General features: G+C 46.0%; 1 protein-coding gene across 2 annotated transcripts in view; it reads right to left on the bottom strand.

Annotated features, from left to right (window-relative positions):
- The window catches only part of LOC119955516 (nuclear receptor subfamily 6 group A member 1-like), a 592,263-nt gene that overhangs the window by 186,458 nt on the left and 381,633 nt on the right, over positions 1–24,172 (bottom strand). For both annotated transcript variants that reach the window (XM_038781784.1, XM_038781786.1), the window contains one exon: positions 5,529–5,759. In XM_038781784.1, the coding sequence (XP_038637712.1) occupies positions 5,529–5,759 (231 nt within the window). The remainder of the gene's footprint in view (positions 1–5,528; positions 5,760–24,172) is intronic.

The following is a 24,172-nucleotide window of genomic DNA, read 5'->3' on the forward strand; positions in this document are numbered from 1 at the left end:
AAGATGTACCCTATAAACAGAGATACAGTGGCGAGGTTGACTGTTCAGTCCCTGGACTTTGAAATTATCGCTGTATTGGGCAGGCAAAAACATCTACATTATAGGGAGTGAAATTATTGATTTGAGATGCAAAACTTTTGAAACAAATATTTGAAGTAATAGGGTGGCACGGTTGTGCAGTGGTTAGCACAGCTGCCCATGGCGCTGAGGATCCAGACTCAATCCCAGCCCTAGGTCACTGCCTGTGTGGGGTTTGCACATCCCGCCACCCCTCCACACCCTCGTGTCTGCATGGGTTTCACCCCCACAACCCAAAGATGTGTAGGTGGACTGGCCACATTAAATTGCCCCTTAATTGGTAAAAATATAATTGGGTACTCTAAATTAAAAAAAAATTCAAGTAAAGATCCAGAAATTATTTTTACTTTTAAATCAAATGCAACAATAGTGTCATAGAGTATCAATGATATGATTTAATGTGTTTGATTCAGGTCATTGGATTGAAACACCAAGATATTCAGCTGTTTGCATGTTCACTGTTGACAAACAAATTTGCAACTTACTTGTTTGCAGAAGATTGTATTAAGCAGTTTGATACATATTTGGCTCAGAACATAATGGGCACGATTCAGCGGAGCCGGGCACTGTGCTGTTAGGTGAACTGGATATTCTGAATTCTCCCTCTGTGTACCCGAACAGGCGCTGGAATGTGGCAACTAGGGTTTTTTCACAGTAACTTCATTGCAGTGTTAATGTAAGCCTACATGTGACAATACAGATTATAATTATTATTAAATGGGTGAATCGCATGAGAGCCCCAAATTTGGCATGGCACTGGGCCGATCGCAAGTCACCAGGCTTGATCTGCCTGGAACGATCAGGATCTTGCCTGCGATGGACAAGATCAAGATCTGAATATTTAAGTGAGGCCCAGGACTCAACGCCCATGCCTGGAAGGCCTTGGTAGAACACGTCCACACGTATTGAACCAGGCTTCGCGACACAGGTGGAGGTGGGGGGTGGGTTCCCTTGGGCCATTGGAGACCCCTGGGTGGTTGGAGACAGGGGAGGGTGGTACCTGGCACTCCCCCTGGCACCTGGGCCCTGCCAGCCTCGCACCAAGGTAGTTCCACCTGGACACCATGGCCATTTTGCCCATTGAGTCTGCACCGACCCTCTGAAAGAGCTGTCCACCCAGGTCCAATCCCCATCCTATTGACGTAACCCCACGTAGGGGCAATTTAGTACAGCCAATCCATCTAACCTGCACATCTTGGACTGTGGGTGGATACAGTCACCGAGGTCAGAATCAAACAGGGGTCTCTTGCGCAGTGAGACATCAGTGCTAACCACTATGCCACCCCTCTTACTCTTGAACAGGAGCAAAAACTTCACTGGCCATTTCTGACTAAACATTTTCTGGTTCAACTCAGTTTATTCCGGCTTGTAGAATCTGACACTAACACAAACAATTAATTTGACACGAGTAATAATTTTTAAAATAATTTTTATTATCTGTATTGTCACCAGTAGGCTCACATTAACACTGCAATGAAGTTACTGTGAGAAGCCCCTGGCCGTCACATTTTAGCACCTGTACAGGTACACAGAGGGAGAATTAAGAATGTCCAATTTACCGAACAGCACGTCTTTCGGGACTTGTGGGAGGAAACTGGAGCATCCGGAAGAAACCCACGCAGACACGGGGAGAACGTGCAGACTCCACACAGACAGTGACCCAAGCCGGTAATTGAACCTAGAACCCCGGAGCTGTGAAGCAACAGTGCTCCCCACTGTGCTACCATGCTGCCCTCTAAGTTTCTACTAGTGATATTTGATCATCTTGCAAACTGCAGACCACTGCATTTTGCAGGTCACTGATGTCCTCTGTGTCAAAGTTGGGTAGTACATTCATTTCAAAACAGGCACAGCCTCGCAGCGACAAAATACATTGGGTTTCACCATCATCACTGGATTGACCCAGGCACAGTCACTCACAAATTGCACCCAGCGATCACCTACTCAGATTCATTAAAAGTGTTTCTGCACCCTCAGCTTTTAGCTGGTGTATAACCAGAACAGAGATTCTTCTACATATACAATCACTTTCGTCATCATCTGGCAATCCAGGCTGCCTCAGACCTTCACTCCTAGCTTGGTGTGACTGGATCCTATGGAACAGGAAATATGCCTCTAAGCAGCAGCTACTACTCACTCCTCTGATTGAGCTCCAGCGGAGGTCCAATGACACATGCTCAGTAGGACAACCATTGAGCAGCCACCAAGCTTCTGGAGATGTGCTTCTAATTGCTTGACTGATTAGGTGGTGCCCTCCACTATCATCCTACCATTGTGGTGGTGGTCTGCTGTGCTCTGTATAGCACACAGTATGGATGCTGAAGATGATGAGGCTCTGGAAGGAGATAGCTCATTGGGGGAGGAGCAGGAGGTGAAAACGGAGGAGGAAATGGAGACAGCGGGAAATGATGCTGAATAAAGGTGCCCCTGGTGTACAACAAGATGGCTAGGTAGAGTGTGTAGGGCTCATGAGGATGCCATGAATTTCAGAACTCTCTTGATTCAGAAACATTTCAATTGAGCCTGAGATTGAAGGGCACTGCATGGAAAGGAATTTAAGATACCTATACTTAACACTTGCAAGAAAAACACAGCCTAGAACATCCAATCACTTGCCACCAATGAAGGAAGCATGTCTGCTGAGATGCATATCTGTATATACCTGTAGTGCTCCCCTGAGAAACTTGGAGATTGATTGTTCAGCAAGACAGCACTGACTCGGCCCTTTCTCTGAAGTACCCATGTCAGCTCTTCCGTTAAATGCTGGGTCCCTCGCTGTACATCCTCCTGATGTGCGAATCATTTGCTTGCCGATCTCTGGACTTTCCTTATGATTTTGGTTGATCTCGGTGGTCATAGTACATGAGTCATCACTCCCAATGGGGCACTTGAGACCATAGCTCTAGGTTTAGACCAGCCATTCTTCTTACAGCTCCCAATAACCTCATCATTCTCCCTATTTTGGGAAACTCTGCCTCAAGATATAAATAAATAATAATTCCTCCATCCCAATGTTTGTTAGATAGAATGCTAATACCACAATAGGGATCTGGAATTGTAAAACCAGATCCAGTCCTCCTTTCCCCCTCACTTTTTACAGGCATTGGGATGACATGTTAATGTCCAGATAGTTAGAGGCACAGCTACAGCATCAGCTATATAAGATTAGTTTTAATAATTCTTCAGATGGAACTTGCATGTGAGAACTTTCACAATACAGTGTCTGATAATGTAACAAATAAGATCAAAATTCAAATTCATTAAAACAAAAAGGGAAGAACTTTACACAATTCTTCAGAAACCTCATAACAGGAACAGCAAAAACATATTTTTCAATGGCAGGCTTAAAAAATTGCATTGTGACACAAATACTTTCCTCCAGTGACATTGTAAGCATTCAAATAGTCAGTTTTTCTAAAAAAAAAACCCTCCTTGCTGATAGAATACCCTTCAGAACCCTAAAATGAATTGTATAATCAAAGTTACTTCATATAATCTTATCACTGATAATGAACATCATAGCACACATTACTCCAGTGATGGAAACATCAATTATCTACCTATTTTATGCTCATTAGTTGGAAATCATTGTGCGTCACCTTTGAAACCTCATGCTTTAGAACACAGAACAGTACAGCACAGAACAGGCCCTTCAGCCCTCGTGTTGTGCCGAGCATTATCCGAAACCAAGATCAAGCTATCCCACTCCCTGTCATTGTGGTGTGCTCCATGTGCCTATCCAATAACCGCTTGAAAGTTCCTAAAGTGTCCGACTCCACTATCACAGCAGGCAATCCATTCCACCCTAACCACTCTCTGAGTAAAGAACCTACCTCGGACATCCCTCCTATATCTCCCACCCTGAACCTTATAGTTATGCCCCCTTGTAACAGCTACATCCACCCAAGGAAATAGTCTCTGAACGTCCACCCTATCTATCCCTCTCATCATCTTATAAACCTCTATTAAGTCTCCTCTCATCCTCCTCCGCTCCAAAGAGAAAAGCCCTAGCTCCCTCAACCTTTCCTCATAAGACCTACCCTCCAATCCAAGCAGCATCCTGGTAAATCTCCTTTGCACCCTTTCCAATGCTTCCACATCTTTCCAATAATGAGGTGACCAGAACTGCACACAATACTCCAAATGTGGTCTCACCAGGGTCCTGTACAGTTGCAGCATAAACCCACGGCTCTTAAACTCAAGCCCCCTGTTAATAAACGCTAAAACACGATAGGCCTTCTTCATGGCTCTATCCACTTGAGTAGCAACCATCAGAGATCTGTGGACATGAACCCCAAGATCTCTCTGTTCCTCCACATTCCTCAGAACCCTGCCGTTGACCCTGTAATCTGCATTCAAATTTGTCTTATCAAAATGAATCACCTTGCACCTATCAGGGTTAAACTTCATCTGCCATTTTTCGGCCCAGCTCTGCATCCTATCAATGTCTCTTTGCAGCCTACAACAGCCCTCCATCTCTTCCACTATTCCACCAATCTTGGTGTCATCAGCAAATTTACTGACTCACCCTTCAGCCCCCTCCTCCAAGTAATTTATAAAAATCACAAATAGCAGAGGACCCAGCACTGATCCCTGTGGTACACCGCTTGTAACTGGTCTCCAGTCTGAAAATTTTCCATCCACCACCACCCTCTGTCTTCTATGTGATAGCCAGTTGGCCAAATTTCCCTCTATCCCACACCTCCTTACTTTTAATCGAAGACTTTATAAAGAGCAGCATCCCCATCTCTTAAAACGCCCCCAAATTCAAACCTCAACTTGAACATGTAACATTCATAACAGACACATTTGTCAAGCTCAGGATACCATGCAAAAAATATGAATTGAAGTAAACTATAAGCATATCCCATTATAATCATCTGAATGGAAATGCCATTACAAGGATAACCAATCTATTTCAAAAAGGAAAGAAAACAGGAACGCTCTAGAATTTATTTACATTTTTAATAGATTTTAATAGCCATTGTTGTGCATTAGGATACCATCCGCAATGACTGTCACAATGGTTTAGCTGGTCTTGTTTCTTGCCAATTCTTTGTGACACTATCATTTTTCATTGTTTTTGGCTACTCTGATCACATTGCTTCCTATCAGATTTCTATCAAATTTTTTGTTTCGACTGCTTTTTAATGAATTATATTAACTGTATTGAAATTCATTTTTAAATGTCACATATCATGTTCATCTTTGATGAAAACTGAGTGTAATTGAATCGTCACAAAGCTAATATTACTTCAATGTTATCTCAGTTTTATCGATCATATATATTCTATCAAATGATAAAAATTCTAATGTCCTTTACTCTAACATTTGTTTACAGTCAATTTTAAACTTAACCACTAAAATCTCTATCAAAACAAAACAATTATAGACATTTTTGGTTTGTGCATAAAGTTAAATGGTATCAAAGATGGTGAAAACGAAATTACCTTTACGGTTCATGCCCATTTGGAGACACTTAAGGAGTCGGCAATATTGACATCTATTTCGTTGCTTACGTGACATGACACAATTCTTGTCTCGACTGCATCTGTATACCCGCTTGTTGCAAATACTACGTTTGAAAAAGCCTTTGCATCCTTCACATGAAATGATACCATAGTGCAGACCCGTAGCTCTGTCTCCACAGATAAGGCAGGTTCGCTGATCAGTGCGATCATCTAGCAGGGAAAGAGAAACACGAATTAAATAAACTTGTAGAGGCTAAAAAGGAAGACTTTTTACAAAATTCTATTTAATTAGACTTTTAAAATAAATATTTCATCACTAGGTAGAGGAGCAAAAGTATTTGGGAAAACAAAAACACAAATCACTAAAAGTTGCGATGTAGGTCAATAAGGCAATAACAAAGTAAACTAAGCACTGAAAGCTTGAATTGAAAAGCAGAGAAGTTATACTTATATCAAACCTAGGTTTGGCCACACTTGTATTGGGTGGTTAGCACTGTTGCCTCACAGCACCAGGGACCTGGGTTCAAATCCGGCCTTGGGTCACTGTCTATGTGGAGTTTGCACTTTCTTCCGGTGTCTGCGTAGGTTGCTGGGTGCTCCAGCTGTGTCCTACAGTCCAAAGATGTGCAAGCTAGGTGGATTGGCCATGCTAAATTTCCCCTTAGTGCCTAAGGATATGTAGGGTAGGTTGGGTTACAGGGTTAGGGCAGGGGAGTGGGCCGAGGTAGGGTGCTCTTTCAGGGGGTCTGGGCAGACTGGCCTCCTTCTGAGCTGCAGGAATTCTATTCTATATTTCTCTGTATTGCGACGGCTATATTGTAAAAAGATTTAGCAGGTGCAATTCAATTAATAAATCTCTAATTCTAAGTCCCAGTAATGGTGACCATGAAACTGGAAGATTGTCGTTAAAAACCCATCGGTTCACTAATGTCCTTTCAGTAAGGAAATCTGGTGTCCATACTTGGTTTGTCCTACCTATAATTCCACTCAGGAGAGACTTGCCTCCGAGTTTCAACATTGGCTCCGCACCCCATTTTGGGCAGCACGGTAGCACAGTGAATAGCATTGGGATTTCACAGCGCCAGGGTCCCAGGTTCGATTCCATGCTGGGTCACTGTCTGTGCGGAGTCTGCACATTCTCCCCGTGTCTGCGTGGGTTTCCTCCGGGTGCTCCGATTTCCTCCCATATTCCAAATGAGTGCAGGTTAGGTGGATTGGCCATGATAAATTGTCCTTAGTGACCAAAAGGTTAGGAGGGGTTTTTGGGTTACGGGGATAGGGTGGAAGTGACTCGATGGGCCGAATGGCCTCCTTCTGCACTGTATGTTCTATGAGCAAGGCAATCTCCTGATAATTATCACCTATCACCCTTCTTCAGCTGAAGAATCAATACTTCTCCACGCTGAATACCACTTGAAAGAAGCACTGAGGGTAGCAAGGACACAGGATGTACTCTGGATGGGGGAACTTCAATGTTCATCATCACAAATGAGATACCAACCTGGTGAAGCTACATCAGAGGACTTCATACATGCCAAAAAAAATCAGCCTGAGACATAATGAACTAACCGATCTCACAACCAACAGACCTGCTGTTCTGTAACGTCTAGTCGGGAATGCTGGTGGACAATTAAACAACTAACACGAGGAGGCAGCTGTGTAAATGTACCCATCCTCACTGATGAGGTAGCCCAGCACATCAAGTGCAAAAGACAAGACTCAAGTATTTGGAACCATTTCCAGCCAGAACGTCGAGTGGATGATCTATCTTTACCTCCTCCCGAGGCCCCCAGCATAACAGCTGCCAGTCTTTAGCTAATTCAATTCACTTATACACATCTCCCCCGCCCCCACCACTCCCCCCCCCCCCCAACCCAATGTACTCTCAACCGGACCTGGATAAACTTATTATACTACTGCTCTGACCGACTCAAATCAAGCAAAATTAGGATCAACAACACACTAGAATAAGGGTCGACAGGCCAATGATATTCACATCACACTTACAATTGACCGTGCCTGGGTATGCACCAGAACATATTTCCCCCCACTCAACAACACCAGGGGTACCAATGACATAAACAAACAAAAAGGAACCCAGTCTTCTGCAGGATACATGATCTGCCTGTACCTTCATAAGAGACAAGCAAGGATTTCTTAATCCCAAAATAACAAAAGAAAAACACAACACCAATCAAACTAACATGGGAGGGGGAGGGAGGGGGGGGGGGGGGGTCATCACCTACTATGAGGGCTTATCAAACCATACCAATCACCTCCATATTAAACCACTTACCTGCCACACTGCTGTGGTGCCACTCATCTTTTAAATAAAGTGAAGAATGCCAAAAATGTACTCCCTCAGTGTAAAAGTGCAGATCACAGCACATAAGAGAAAAAACAAGTAAATACTGCACAGCCCTCGTGTCCTACAACAACCTCAGCATGATTTTCACAAGATAACAGGCAACGATGCTACTGTGCTCTGTGAGAGTCAGAAAATGAGATTTGCACCAGAAAGATTTCCATTCCCGATTTTCCCCGCCTCTCGCCAGTGACATAACGAGGTTTCCACCTCACCTCATTTCAATAATTTTCAAAATATTTGAATATTATTAAAGGGCTTCCCAGTCACGATTCCCAGCCTTACTGAATATTCTTACCTCGCTGGCTTCACAACAGCTATATTAGAATGGACTCAGTTGAGGGGAACAAAGCGGGGATGCCAAGGTAAGTATAGCCCCTGGGGGCGGGGGGGGGGGGGGGGGGGGGGGGGGGGGGAAGAGGACCATGTTGGGGCAGTTCCCCCAGCACAGGTTGGGAGTGCAAACCTGGTAGTGGCACCCTGACAGTACCAGGGACTTGCCCACTGATGAGCTTCTTTGGGTTGGAGAAGGGTTAATCCCTGCAGAAGGGGGAAAGTGCCCCCAATACTGCCGAGATGAGGGGGTAAGAGGAGACCTGAATGCTTGTGATGGGATATTCCGTGTCAGTGGGTGGTGGGGAATCTTTTCAGCGCAGATCTGGGTGTCCTTTAAAGATGGCACGCCGATCTCTGTGAAGCCGACAGGCCCTGCCAGAGTGACGTGCAAACCACGCCCCAGATTTTCTGTGCACTAGGTGGCAGGCCAGAAAATTTGGTCTGTAAACTTGGCTAAGCATCTATAGATACATGCGCCGATTTTCAGTCAGAAATTGGCATTGACAAATTTTGGTTAAATTCCGTCCTATATCTTGGATCTTTCGAGTCAGCATAATTTCTCATTACTGTATTAATCTCATCGTACATTAACAGAGCTTCCCCTATGCCCTTTTCCTTTCTTCCTGTCCTTCCAAACTGTCAAATTCCCTTTATTATTCAGTGCCCAGCCTTGCTCACCTTGGAACTAGGTCTCTGTGACAGTTATGATTTAATTGCCATTTATACTAATTGTGCCATCAATTTATCAATCTTGTTACGAATGCTACATGCATGTATTCAGAATCTTTAATTTGGTCTTTTTTTGAAACCATGATTCCTCTGGTGGTGGCAACATAACCGTAAAACTTCATATAGACTGTTGAGAGATAATATCCTTCCTTCTTGGGGCGGCATGGTGGCACATTGGCTAGCACTGGGCCTTGGGTGACTGGCTGTGTAAAGTATATGCTTTCTCCCAGTGTCTGCTTGGGTTTCCTCTGGGTGCTTTGGTTTCCTCCCACAGTCCAAATATGTGCAGGTTAGGTGGATTAGCCATGTCTTTTTATTAAAAGAGTAAAAATATATACAAGGCCAAATGGTACAAACACTAATTTTGTGTTGGAGAACAGGGTACCCTCCCCTCAGTACCAATGTACGGGGAGGGGGGGGCATGGATACTCTAATAATCAAAACAGTTCACAACACATTTCTACAAAAAACAAATGGTACAAGCATTAAACTTTGCGCTGGAGAGACCAGATACCCTCGCCTCGTACCAACAGAAGGGAAAGGAAGGGGGTGATGGGGAGAGAGGGGAAAGGAGGGTGGTGGGGAGGGAGGTAGTCGGGGTTTTTGTGGAGGGGAGGGCCCATTAGAACACTGCCTGAACTATTTACGGAGGCAGAAAAATAAAATAACCTTCAATTATGATGTGCCAGGTACCGGGAGTCCCCCAGAGGGGGTGAGGGGCGACACAGTGTTAGACATGAGTGAGCCCCGCACCCTGCACTCCGGACACTGGGCAGGTGACAGCCTTCGGACAGTCGCCCTCCAAGCCGAATCCTACACTGAGTGCGGCAGGCGACACGGGCCCACCAACCAACCCAGGGGCTGCCTTGATCCCGCCACCGGGATCATCGACAGGCGGGATCTCCTCAGGCTCGTGCTGGGCCCCGTCAGCGGGAGGTGGTGGTGCAGATGCCTTCTCAGCCCCTGTCGCCTGGTCACTGGAAGGCCCCAAAAATAACTCCGGAAACAGGTCCGGGATGGTGGCAGAGGTGTCCGGAGGAAGCGGTTGGGACAGAGGGTCTTCCAAACTACAACCCGCGAAGAACGTAAGAAGCAGGGGGTTATCACTGGCCCCCTTCCCAGAGAAATTGAACAAGTCCAGGGTGCTAAATTGTTCTGGAATGGGCCCTCTAGGGTCCCGTCCGATCCCGAAGCACCCTACTCGGGGGACAGCGGCAGCTTTCTCACTATCCCCCCCCACCTCTTTTCTTTCGGGGACTGGCGTGACATCCATGGAAAAGAACCTGGATTGACGCTGTTTGCGGGGGAGAGGGTCACATCTCTATCTCTGGAGGCCCCTCCAGGCTGACTTATTTTCCCTCAATGCTTCTCTCCAGAATTTGTGGCTGGGACAGAGCACCCTCTGGTTCGAGGTCGTGCACCTCACTACCGCCATCCAGAGGGGCCCGCGGGACGCCAGGCCCAGCATCTGATGGCGAAATGTCACCAGGCTGAGGGTGTTGCTGGGTGATGGCGGGGTGAGGAATAATGGCTGCACCCGAGTCAGTAGCCAGGGGCACTGGGTCAGTCAGGGTCAGAGGGTCAGAAGGATCCAAACCTGACCGCTGGCGAATGGCCCTGTTGTCTTCCTCTCAGCCTTCCAGCCATGCGGCTGTCCCCTCACTTCCACTCCAATGGAAGTTGAGGGGCAGCGGCACCATCAGCGGCAGTGTAATAGGTGGGGCAATTTTTTCTAATATGCCCCATCTTCTTGCAGGCGTCGCACCGTATGCCACCCGTGGACCAGAAGATGCAGTAGGTTTTGTCCCCAAAAGGGATCTCAAAAGTCCCTTCCAGGACCTCCTCCCAGGCCAGGCAAACAAAGACCTATGCCGGAATGAGACAATATACTTGAGGGCGAGATCTTTTGAGGCCGAGCGGGAGCAGTATCACCCCTGACCGTACCTCCCCCAGTTGGAGGTGGGTGAAGATAAGCTCCGTGGGAATAAAAGCCGGGACATTAGAGAGGATAACTCTCTCGGCAGTGGCCTCCAGCGGGTCCACTACCAGGTTGATCCCACCCACCGTGAGCCCTTTTTCCAGGGCGAGGTGGACCGCCCGCTCGGCTCTCAAAAAGAAGACAGTTTGTCATACACCTTTGAGGCTGCAACCATGGTTGAAGGGCCCACAACCTCGGCTATAGCACAGACGCAGGCCTCGATTGACATGGTGGGCTGGGCGTAGCACTTCACCCCAAGTTTTTGGGTCATGAGGCGAAACGGTGACCTAACCCCAGGAACAGTGGGGAGGGTGGAGGCCACCATGCTAAATTGCCCTTTCCAGTCCAAAAGGTTAAGTCGGGTTACTGGGATAGGGACAGGGCGTGGGCCCAGGTAAGGTACTCTTTCCAAGGGTTGGTGCCGATGCGATGGGCCACATGGCCTCCTTCTGCACTGTCGAGATTCTATAAATAATTGAAATTTGGAACTCACTACCCCAAAAATTCGCTGAGGTAGATTAATTAAAAATTTCAAGTCAATCAATTTTGGTAGACAAGGACAACCAATCCAGGTAGGTAGAGTAACGATGCAAATCAACCGTTATCCAATTAAATGGTAGGACTGCCTTAAGAGGCATTGTTGGCAGAGGCATGATTGTAGTCATCATCTTCATAAGCACACAACCAGCAGTGCCTATGTGTCCAAACTGTTGGTCCTTGTGTTAATAATTATATTGTTGGGATGCACAGATGTAAGTATTTTGAGCAGATATGAATAGGGGATAATTGGGTCATTGGCAGTATGAGAGCTGAGATTGAACAAAGTCAATAAACTCTTCTTAATAAAGAAAGCTTGTGTCTTGGTTTCTGCGTCAACCACCAGCTTGGATCCTGTTTTCATTTTGTATGTGCTCCCTTTATACTGTTGAAGGGAGTTGGTGAGAAGCCAGGGTAATATTTGGTGGATGACTTAGCTTCCTCCTCTTAGGCCTCTTCGCCATAATAAATGCAAACATGAGAATGCCCACTGTGAATTCTACACCAGCTCTTGAGAATCTCTCACTAAGTTGAGAGGAGGGAGTAAAAATGTCTCAGTGGAATAATACTGTCAGAATGGGTGAGCAGTAAGGCCACACCCACGCAGATAGAATGGCAAAGGCTGCTAGAAGTCATTTATAACTGCACAAGTAAGCACAAACTCGTCATACATTGTCTAATGAAATACTGTAGTATGCTTAGCTAAATTCACTTTATGAGGTGGCAACCTTTGGCCACACATGCACACCTGTAGATATCCCTCACTGTCATCTCAAAACCAGCTTGCTTTTTCTCAGCTTTATTGATACATTCCGACAACTGCATTGTTTCAACAAAAATCTACTGAAAAGTCTCACTGCTGTTTTACAAAGCAATGGAGGAATTGCCAAACTACTTTGATATCAAGCTATTGATTCCAGCTTGACTGCTGTAATGAACAAATTACTTGGGGAAACAAATAGGTTGACCTTAATTCAAGGAGCCAGTGACACTGAGTGTAGTGACCAGGTGGATTTTGTTCTGTTCTGTGTTATGGCTGTGGTAAAGATCTACACAGAACATCTAGTTCTTTAGTAAGATAGTTTATGAACAAGATGAGCATGTGGAAGGATAACTAATTAACTATGATAAGAACGGTAACTAATAATTGAATTCAGTGAATTCTCCTGGAGCTACTTCTAGTGTGACTGTCCTCTAGTATGACTTACTACCAATTGCCGATTCTCTTGAGTCACCAGGTGGATTTCTATCGCCACCTGCTGGTTGGAGGTTGTATCAATAACAATATACATTGATAGATAACTATACACATTGATGTGCACATGCATATCACCACAGATCTCGGCAAGTTGAATTATTCTTTTTTAAAATAAATTTAGAGTACCCAATTCATTTTTTCCAATTAAGGGGCACTTTAGCATGTTCAATCCACCTATCTTGCACATCTTTGTGTTGTGGGGGTGAAATCCATGCAAACACGGAGAGAATGTGCAAACTCCACCCGGACAGTGACCGGGATCGAACCTGGGACCTCAGTGCTGTGAGACTGCAATGCTAACCACTGCGCCACCGTGCTGCCCCCAAGTTAAATAATTCTGATCATTTTTGACATGTGCTATGTTAAAGTTCAACTCGAAGGGAGACATTGTATCGAGTGAGAAAACATTAAGATTAATAAGAAGCTGTCCAAGTTGAAGTGCAATTAACAATGTGACTGTCCATGTTCAGGAGGAAGAGAGTTAAGTTTTCCTGGACCTGAGGTTTGAACGGTTTGCCATTGGCCTTGGCCACCACGGACATGTTTTGTGCCCAAGTATATAGTGGAGATGTCATGTTTGACTCCCACTGGCTGCGTTCCTGACCAAGCAAGGCATTCTCCCATCATAAGACCATAAGACCATAAGACATAGGAGTGGAAGTAAGGCCATTCGGCCCATCGAGTCCACTCCACCATTCAATCATGGTTGATTTCAACTCCATTTACCCGCTCTCTCCCCATAGCCCTTAATTCCTCGAGAAATCAAGAATTTATCAATTTCTGTCTTAAAGACACTCAATGTCCCGGCCTCCACCGCCCTCTGTGGCAATGAATTCCACAGACCTACCACTCTCTGGCTGAAGAAATTTCTCCTCATCTCTGTTCTAAAGTGACTCCCTTTTATTCTAAGGCTGTGCCCCCACGTCCTAGTCTCCCCTGCTAATGGAAACAACTTCCCTACGTCCATCCTATCCAAGCCATTCATTATCTTGTACGTTTCTATTAGATCTCCCCTCAACCTTCTAAACTCCAATGAATATAATCCCACGATCCTCATGATTTAAGTAGAGTGCCGACTGTTTCATTCGAGCCCTTCTGAGGACTGCTTCACTTGCCTTACCTGTTCCTTCAAAGGCTGCAGTCCAGCTCTGGCACTGTTAACATGCTACTATAAAGTGTGTAGAGGCCGTGCAAGTGTATAAACATCAATGGTATTGCTGCTGTTGCGTCTACGCTATGCATGCATAGCCAGACCAAGGAGAGGAAAGCAAGAAAGGCAACATTTAAAAAATGTGAACAGTTGGATTTTACCAGTGTAATCATGACCCATTCTTCCTGCCATGTGTACACAGCTTGCATGCATTTTTCTGTTGGTAGAGATCTGCATTTCAGATTTGCACTCATCTTTCACTTACTGCTTAAAAGGCAGGTTAATATCAGTCTTTGTTTTCCTCAGCTTTTATTTTCCACATTTATTTTCATTTTTCTGTATTTATTGTTCTGTCACAAGTATTTATTTTCCATCTCTTTCCTGTTTCTTTTTTCTTTGGCTACATTTCCTATTCTGCTTTCTACCCTCCCTCCACCCCCTCCCCAACACTCCTGCCTTTTTTCCCCCGACTGTTATCATTTCAAACAAGGCATACTTGAGCTGGACTTAGGAAATGTCCATCATTTATCAATAAAGTTGATCATCTATGTACTGGAAAAAAGTGACAAGGAAGCTGCTGGTTGTTGTTTAGAATCCAGCTACTTCACTAATTTATTTTAGTGAAGGGAACCTGCCAGCAGTACCTATTCAGTTCCAAACAGTGACTGGTTTTTAACATCCTTTGGAATGGCCTGACAAACTATGCAGATGTAAAACAACTGGTATGATGAACAGGAAGGTGACACATCACCATCGTTTTAGGGCAGCGAAGAATCTAAGTTAATTTCTAAGTTAATTTATGGCAGGTTTTTCAGAGTTTCCTGCTGGCTCTGCCATTGAGTTCCCCATCGCTATTCAATGACACTAGTCATTTTTTTGGAACCCGGGAAATTTCTCACTGGTTTAGCCCACACTTAGAATTCTTTTTAGCACTGGGGAGCTGAACTCGGAGATTGGGCCACCATTTTAAAGGGTGCCTGATCTCTAAGTGAGCACCCCTTCCACTCATGGGCAATGCCGTTCCCCAACACCCGCCCACCCATGGGCAATGTCACCACGCCCCCACACATGGGCACTACCCCACACCCCCCCCGTGAGAATATCCCACTATGGGGCCTCGAGCCCCCCCCCCCCTTTCAGGCCAACCCACCCCAAGCACCTTACAGCTTCCCTTCCAGGACCCCCCCCCCCAACCTCCCGGAGATCCCTACTTACCTGCCCTGCACACCCCCACCCTTCAAATCTCCTCGCCACCCTCATTTCATGGGTGTGGCCCCCTTCAGCCCCTGCCCTTGGCAGTGCCACCCTGGAACACAGGCACCCTTGCACTGCCATCCTGACAGTGCTCCTGCTGGCTTGGCAATGCCACCCAGGCATCTTGAGTGCCAGGGTGGCAGTGCCAAGGTGCCAACTGGGCAATGCCAAGGTGCCGGCATTCCAAAGGGAGGGCCAGAGAGCCACCGAGAGCTGAGGAGCCGCGACAGGCGGTGATCATCCAATGCACATGTTTCAGGAGAAGGAGAGGATTCTGAGGTAGGTGTAGTTGATGCTAGACTGTAAGCTGGGAGGGGAATCAGATCTTGATTTACTAGCACATTGGGGCCGGCCTGGCCAAATGGCAGGAGGGTGGAGGTTAACAAGGGCATGGCAGTGCTCTTTCGGAGCAAGCCAGTTTGGGGTGTTGTACCCGGCCAAACTCTGGGTGACTTTCAAGGGCAAATAACATTATTTTACAACACATGAGGAGGCGAATGACTTTGTCAAGGAGCATGGTTTGGGGGTGGGCTAGAAATGGGCTTATATTCTTTCCAACATCGTTCTTTCAGAGGGTGGACAAATTAATTTTGTAAATTATATGGGCAGGAAGACACATAGGATCCGGAGAACTTTTTTGAGAAAGGAGCTCCCCCCGTTTCCTGAGCTGCCAAAGTAAACACGATTAGATAAGTTGCCAACTCTGGACTCTGGATGGGTTGGGGGAAAGCAGCATTTCAGATATTTATGGGTGGGTGTTGGAAACAGAGAAGGTGCCACAGGAGGAGATAAAATGGAAATGGGAGGAGGAATTGGGAATAGAGCTTGTGGGGCGGAGGGGGGGGGGGGGGTGGTGAGGCGGCGCTGGAGTGAAATTATGCAGACTGGGTAGCCTTACACAGTTTAAGGTGGTGCACAGGGCCCATATGACTTGAGCTTGTATGAGGGGGCCTGGGAATCATGTTCATATGTTTTCATCTTGCCCGAAGTTGGGGGGATTCAGGGCATTTATTTCTGAGACACTGTCAGATTGTGGGGGTGAGGATGATGCCGTGCCCTTGGCAGCGCTTTTTGGTGTTTCAGAGCTGCCAGAGGGGAAGGAGGCTGATGTTATGGCCTTTGCCACTTGGACTGCTCGGTGGCGAATCTTACTGGGATGGTGGCTGGCCCTGCTGCCGAAGGTATTGGCATGTTGGGGGGACATGGTGGAATTTCTACAACTGGAGGGGTTCGATGTAAGATGGAAGCTCTTTCGGTCTCTACTTGAGGGTCTGTTTGTCACTAGCGAGTAGGATGGTGTTGGGTTCATTAAGGATAGAAAAGGGAGAAAATGACAAACTGTTTGTAACTTGGTTGTATTTGTTTGCGGATTGTTTGCCATTATTGATTGTCTTTCGAATAAAATATGTATTATTTTTAATTACCTGTACACAACAAACTGCACTATCACAAGCAGTATCTTCTGTGACTTCATTATTACATTTTTCATTGTTACTTCAGGTTAGTTGAACATAATTTGACTGCTACAAAACTGGGTTGGCAGTACTTTATAAATTAGAATTAATTTTGTCTGACAATAGTTGCTCGTAGCTTTCCCATCACTGACTTTAAACCGGTTGGCCTATTGTTACCAGCTTTATTCTCGCCTCTTTGCTGGACAGGGGTGCAGCATTTATGAACAACATTGTAACACTGCTAGCTACATATTGCCTTCTTGAATATCCCCTGCGCCACAGCCATGGTCAAGTACCAAACTCTTTCCCGAGCATGTCAAAAGGTGGTGAGATTATCTGAACTATAATCAGAAAAATTTATTGCATTGTTTACATTTGGCTATTATCTTAATATCAGCTACAAAACTGTAGTTTGAACTTGGTTTTATGTGCTTCCTTGGAAAATAATTACATATTTTGTAACTTTGTACATAAGAGAACTATTGCAAACAAATTTTAACTTTTAATTTTGTACAAGACAGAATGAAACTCGAAGGAACAGTAGAAACTACTTGCATTTATATACGACCTTACACAGCCTCAGGAATTCCCAAAGAACTTTACAGCAAGTTAAGTACCTCTGAAGTGCAGTCACAATTGTGCATGCAGAAAATGCGGCAGCCAACAGGCAGATAACAAATGCGTACATTAACATTTTTGCCTTTGGTGGGTTATGCAGGTTAATTTGACATGTATCTGTACATTCCTACAACTCTCTTTACAACTTCCAGGTCCTAAAGCACAAAATGGCAATTAAAGAGCTCCCATCCAGAATACCATGACCACAAGATGGAGTTCTCCTTACAGAAACACTAAAATATGCTGCAACACATTTTAACTAAAAAGCATGTTTTTGCAGTATAAGTATCTGCACTTCTTGTGCAAGTTTGTAAATATTTGTGCCTTGAAATGAGGTTCTTCAAACATTAACACATGAACAACCTTATGAAATACCATGCATGTTGTTTTAAGTGAGCTAACTCAACTGTCCGTTGCGTCAGATGAAATCGCAGATCACATCTTTACAGAAATTCTTAGTTTTCTTTCAAATGAAGAAACAGTGGTAAACAACACCTTGCATATAGCAACTTTAATATTGTAATATGTCACTCCAAGACCTAAAAGGAGATTTGAGGAAAAGTGAACAAAAGCTTGGTGAAAGAGATAGGTATGTTAGGATATGGATAGCATAAGCTTAAGAGGCCCGGACAAGAGAGCATTAAGAACAGTTAAGCCTGGAGCTAACATAAGTATGAATTAGGATTTGAATATATGAGCTCAAGCAGGAGATGGACAATATTATGGTGGTGGGTGCAGATGGTCTGGTGATGTACAGGATATGAAATTGGAAATTCAGCTCATGGTTAAAAAGGACGACAAGGTTTTGAACAACCAAGTTCAGTCTCAAACAGTGGCCAGGGAGGTAGATCGAACTGATGACTAGGGTGTCTGATTGGGACTGAAGACAATAATTTTCTTTTTAAAAATATTTCTTTTCCAATTAAGGAACAATTTAGCATGGCCCATTTACCTACCCTGTACATATTTCTGAGTTGTGGGGGTGAGACTCATGCAGACACAGGAAGAATGGGCAAACTCCACATGGACAGTGATCCGGGATTGGGATCGAACTCGGGTCCTTGGCACCGTGACGCAGCAGTGCCAACCACTGCCCCACCGTGCTGCCCTTGATAATAATTTTGATCTTTTCAATACTTAATTTAAGAACATTTCTGCCCATCCAATAATGAATGATGGACAAGCAACAGGATGAATCACAGGCAGCAGATGGGTCACGAAAAGTGGTGGTGACAGAGTTGTGTGCCATCTCGTGGAATCTGGCATCATATTTCAGATGATATCGCCAAATATCACAATTAAGAAATAGGAGAAGGCCAAAGAACATCAGGGAGCTACAGAAGTAACAGAAAGGAAGCAGAACAAAAGCTATTACTGGAGGCTCTCTTGTTATGACTGGATAGATAGAAATGTAATTAGATGAGGGGAGTCCCATACTGCTGGACAAAAGAGATTTCGGCAGAACGATGGTGTGGTGAACTGTGCCAGAGACCCCAGAGCAGGTCAAGGAAGAGGAGGAGGAATAGTTTGCCATGGTCATAGAAACTTAGGATGTATTCTGTGACATTGATAAGGCACATTTCAGTACGTGATGGGCAAAAACCCATTTGGAGGGATTTCAACATGAGAGTGAAAAGAATGATGGACACAGGTTTGGGAGGCGAAAACATGCTCCATCTTGAGAGGAAAGATAGGTTGGAGATGGACAGTATTTTTCAAGGGCTAACGGCGTTTTCTTTTAAAAAAGAAGTAGGTAAACAGGGGGCTTTCAAAGAACATGGGGACAGGATCAGCTGAGAGGTAAGCATTTAGCTAGCAGGAGGATCTGGAGGAAAGCTATTCCATGGAAATAGGATTGAGGAAACAGGAGATTGGGCCTTGAGCTCAGAGAGGGCATAAGAGGAGATAAGAAAGAAACAAGAGAAAGATACAAGTTCAAAGACAGATAAAGTTGGGGAGGGCGGTGTGAAATTTGGCTTGATTTGGCAGGGCTTTCCAAACCATGGGTTGTGACCATTGGTGGGGGCGGAGGAAGTAACTTAGAAGTTGCAATGTACAAAAACATAATGACAGCCATAGAGGGGGAAAAGCCATCCTGGGATGGGCTTTGAGGTCCCATGATGCAGTCTTTTCTGCTTCTCTGCCTCAATGGGAGGGTGGACGTTGTAATTTAATTTAAGGACTGCTCCAGGAAATAGACTCTGTGCGTGTAAGTCTTAAGTCCTCAATGGCAATGGTGCGTCTCGTCCCTGCTCGACCGTCCCTGCACCACCGTCCCTGCGCCTCGTCCCTGCCTGACCGTCCTCGTGCGTCTCATCCCTGCCCAAGCAAGCCTGCTCTTTGAATCCCTACCCAACGAGTCCGCTCTTTACTTTTTAATGTTTGAACAGCTGTTTTTGCCCACAGCTGAAATTTAGCAATTTCTTGAAATGGCATTTATACAGAACAAAAATTCCAGAGTTTCTCTGACAGAATACTGGTTTAGTGTGAAGACTGATTATCCAGGCACTGTAATTGACGGTTCCTTTTACCAGTATTGTATGAAGCTGGGTTTAGAACTTTGGTTTACATCAAATCTTGATATCGACTGAATCTGGATATCACATTGGTGATTAAAAGTGCACCATCAACCACACTCGTCAGATTTTGTGGGACTGTGTTGCAACATGCATGCCGATATGTCTCATTAGGGTAGGCCCAGTGCCCTATAATTACAGTAGTGAAGATGCTATTGTTTTGTGTTCTTGGCTCAATAGTGAAGTGTATAATGCTGGTTTGTTTCACTTCAACTCCTTTATAGCGCTGAAAGCTATTATACACTGCGGTTTTGTTTCATTTTGGCACTTTGAAGACACTTTCATGTCTTTGTTAACTCCAGAACTTACTAGTCTCCTTTGATCTACTGTCCATAAATCTGAGATCATCCAAAACACTTTCCCCTGTCTATACTCGCACCAAATCTGGTTCATCCATCATCCTTGTGCTCACTGACCCACATTGGCTCCCAGTCAAACAACTCCCTGATTTTAAAATTTTCATCCTTGTTTTCAAATCCCTCTTGGCTCCGAATTCTCTTCCTAACCCTCTCCCACTCTTTCGCTCTCTTTCTTGCTTTAAGATTCTCCATGAAGCCTACCCCTTTGACTAAGCTCTGACCTTCTGCCCCAACATTGGCTTCTGTGACTGGGTGCCTAATTCTGCTTTTTAATGCTGTGACGCTCTGTGGAATTTAGATTAAAGGCAAATTCTCAATTTTAGGTGTTGTTTTTAAAATAGTTGCTTCTGGTGTTCTTTACTTCAGGATTGTGTCCAAGTGGACAATGTGACGGTTTGTTACAGAGGAATGGCAAAGTGGGGAACTGTTCAGCAACAGGGTTCTGGGGATTAATTTAGGCAAACTGGAGTTTGAGGAGTCTCAAAGGCTATTAATGGTATGTTAATTATGCTATTAAGAAGGCTTCTACAAAATGTAGGAGCTATTCACTTGGTTGTTCCAAGACCTGTTTGTAGCCAACAACCAGGAAGCCAAATATTAGGAGAGGGTAGCCACAACACAGTAAAGAAGGGGGGACGGGGTCAGAAGAACAAGGAACACAACCAAGCCTAACAAGAGAACCAGCAGACTCAAAGGGGGGGGGGGGGGGGGGGGGGGGGGGGGGGGGGGGGGGAGAGGCGGAAGAGAGAGAGGGGGGAGAGAGAGAGAGAAAGGGAAAACTGGTGATAAGCGAAATGCAGGGGACCACAAATGCCACTGCAAACACTGTAAGGAAGGAATAAAAGAAAAGGAATGGGAAACTGTGATGTATCTATATAAATAGTCAAAACCGATCTAGGTGTAAATAGTTCTAGTTTTACTTCTTATATTCTCTTGTTGAACTCCCACTGTTTCTTCGTATCTATAATTCTTTTCTATACCAAAAGCACAATAAAAACATTTAAAAAAAAATGATACTATGAAGATACACAGGAGAAGGTATTGTTTAATTAAGTACCTCGACCAATTAAAGAGAGACTGACATGGGTTTTGTAGCATAGTGGTAGTGTCTAGGCCACTGGGCCAGGAACTCTAGCTCAAGACCCATTTGAGGACCATCTTGTCAATAAGAGATTAAATGAAATCAAAACATCAAACTTGAGAAGATGGTTGCATAGTGGTAATATCAGTGGACAAGAAATACATTGTCCCAAGCTAATTCTCTGGGTTCAAATGCCACGACAGCAGCTGGTGGAATTTAAAAGAATACACTGTTTAATCAGATTTGGCTTTCTCCATCTGTCCAGCATCAGAACTTTCAGTTCGAGTTCCATGTTGGATGAGACAGAAGTGGTGGTGTAGTAGTATTGTCACTGGAGCAGCAATCCAGAAGTACAGGTAGTGGGCAGCACGGTTGCACAGTGGTTATCACTGCTGCCCCACAGCTCCAGGGTTCAATTTCAGCCTTGGATGACTGTGGTGTTTGCACTTTTTACCCATGTCTGCATGTGTTTCCTCCTGGTGCTCCGGTTTCCTCCCACAGTCCAAAGGTGTGCAGGTTAAGTGGATTGGGCACGTTAAATTTCCCCTTAGTCAGTGTGGTGAGATAACCACTGTAGTTATGTGTACTGCAGTAGGGGGATGTATGCCTGTACCTGTAATACAGGTTCCTCGTGTAAGCCCCTGCCGGCTAGCTCCGCCCACAGGGAGCTTATGTATAAATGTATGAGAGCTGCTCAGACCCTTAGTCTACTGTTGCAGATGGAGGGACAACATCGTACAGCAATAAAGCCTCTATTGTACTAGTCTCTCGGCTTTGAGTATAATTGTTAGCGCTACAGTCAGCCAGTAGATGGCAGGGGTGGGGGTATCGGGGAATGGGGTTGGGGGGGGGGGTTGTTCTGCTGATGGGAGAGGGACTTGAAATAGGCACTGGAAAGGAGGTCGAGGGTGGAGGCAGCCAAAGGGCGGGCCAGGAATGGCGCGACGCACGGGCCAGGGGCCGGCCCGAGAAAGGCTATGGCTGACAGGCGGGGTGGGGGGGTGGGATGTGCCCCCCGACCAGGCTGATCACCTGGAACGTCAAGGGACTGAATGGGCCGGTTAAGAGGGCGCGGGTGTTCGCGCACTTGCGGGCCCTCAGGGCGGAAGTAATTATGTTGCAGGAGACACATCTGAAAGTGTCAGACCAGACCAGGCTAAGGAAGGGCTGGATTAGCCAGGTCTTCCACTCGGACTTGGACTCGAAGTCCAGAGGGGTGGCAATCATGATCAACAAGCGCATGCAATTTGAGGCAGAGGGCATATCCGCAGACAGGGGGGGCAGATACCTGATGGTACGGGGCAGACTGGAGGGGAGAAGAGTGGTGCTGGTGAATATATATGCCCCGAACTGGGATGACGTGGACTTCATTAAAAGAGTGCTGGGTAAGATCCCGGACTTGGATTCTCGCAGGCTAATAATGGGGGGGGACTTTAACATGGTCCTTGACCCGACTTTGGATCGGTCGTGTCCCAGAATGGGTAGACTCTCAGCAATGGCAAGGGAGCTGAAAGGGTTTATGGAGCAAATGGGGGCAGTGGACCCCTGGAGAGATAGACAGCCAACAGGAAGGGGCTACTCGTTTTACTCGCACGTCCATAAAGTATATTCCAGGATAGATTTCTTTGTACTAAGCAGGGACTGTATGGGGGAGGTAAAGAACATGGAATACTCAGCAATTACCATTTCAGACCATGCCTCGCATTGGGTGGACCTGCAGTTCGGGGGAGCGAGCTATCAACGCCCGCAATGGAGGCTAGATGTGGGACTGCTGTCGGAGGAGGGGATCTGCGAGAGGCTTCGGAAATGTATAAAAAATTACCTGCAGGTGAATGACACGGGGGAGGTCTCAGCGGCGACCTTGTGGGAGGCGCTAAAGGCAGTAGTGCGGGGGGAGCTGATTTCAATTGGGGCCCACAGAGTCAAGGCAGACCGGGCAGAGATGGATAGATTGGTCAAGGAAATGGGTTGGATAGATGAAGAGCACGCGGAGTCCCCGGGGGAGGTTTTACTCAGGGAGAGGCAGAGACTACAGGCGGAACTGGGGGCACTATCCACGAGCAGGGCTGTGGAACACCTTAGGAAGGCGAGGGGAGTGGTGTACGAGCATGGGGAAAAGGCTAGCAGACTGTTAGCGCAGCAACCCAGGAGGAGGGAGGCGGCCAGGGAAATAGGTAGAGTGAGGGACGAGCGGGGGCGTAAAGTGGAGGACCTGGCAGAATTGAATAGGGTATTCCGGGACTTCTATCGTAAGCTGTATACTTCGGAGCCGCCGGAAGAACCGGAGGGGATGAAAAGGTTTCTGGACGGGTTAACATTCCCAACAGTTGGTGGGGGGCGAGTGGAAGAGCTGGGGGCCCCGATTAGAGTAGAGGAGGTATTGGGGGGCCTTAAGGCTATGCAGTCGGGGAAGTCTCCGGGGCCGGATGGATACCCAGTAGAGTTTTATAGGAAGTTCTCTGAGCTGGTGGGCCCGGTCTTGGCGAGGGTTTTCAATGAGGCAAGGGACAGAGGGACCCTGCCGCCGACAATGTCACAAGCCACCATATCTCTGATATTGAAGCGGGGTAAAGACCCGGAGGCGTGCGGGTCCTACAGGCCAATCCCTGATTAATGTAGACGCCAAGCTCCTGGCAAAGGTACTGGCGGGTAGAATGGAGGACTGTGTACCGGAGGTGATTGGGGAGGATCAAACGGGGTTCGTGAAAGGTAGGCAGCTGGCGGCCAATCTGAGGAGATTGCTCAATGTGATAATGATGCCCCCGGCGGGTAGAGAGGTGGAGGTAGTGGTGGCAATGGACGCCGAGAAGGCCTTTGACCGGGTCGAGTGAAACTATCTATGGGAGATGCTCGGACGGTTTGGGTTCGGGGAGGGATTGGTGGATTGGATCAAATTATTATATCAGGCCCCGAGGGCCAGCGTCAGGA

Source organism: Scyliorhinus canicula, chromosome 21 (assembly GCF_902713615.1).
Source record: "Scyliorhinus canicula chromosome 21, sScyCan1.1, whole genome shotgun sequence".
Taxonomy (NCBI): domain Eukaryota; kingdom Metazoa; phylum Chordata; class Chondrichthyes; order Carcharhiniformes; family Scyliorhinidae; genus Scyliorhinus; species Scyliorhinus canicula.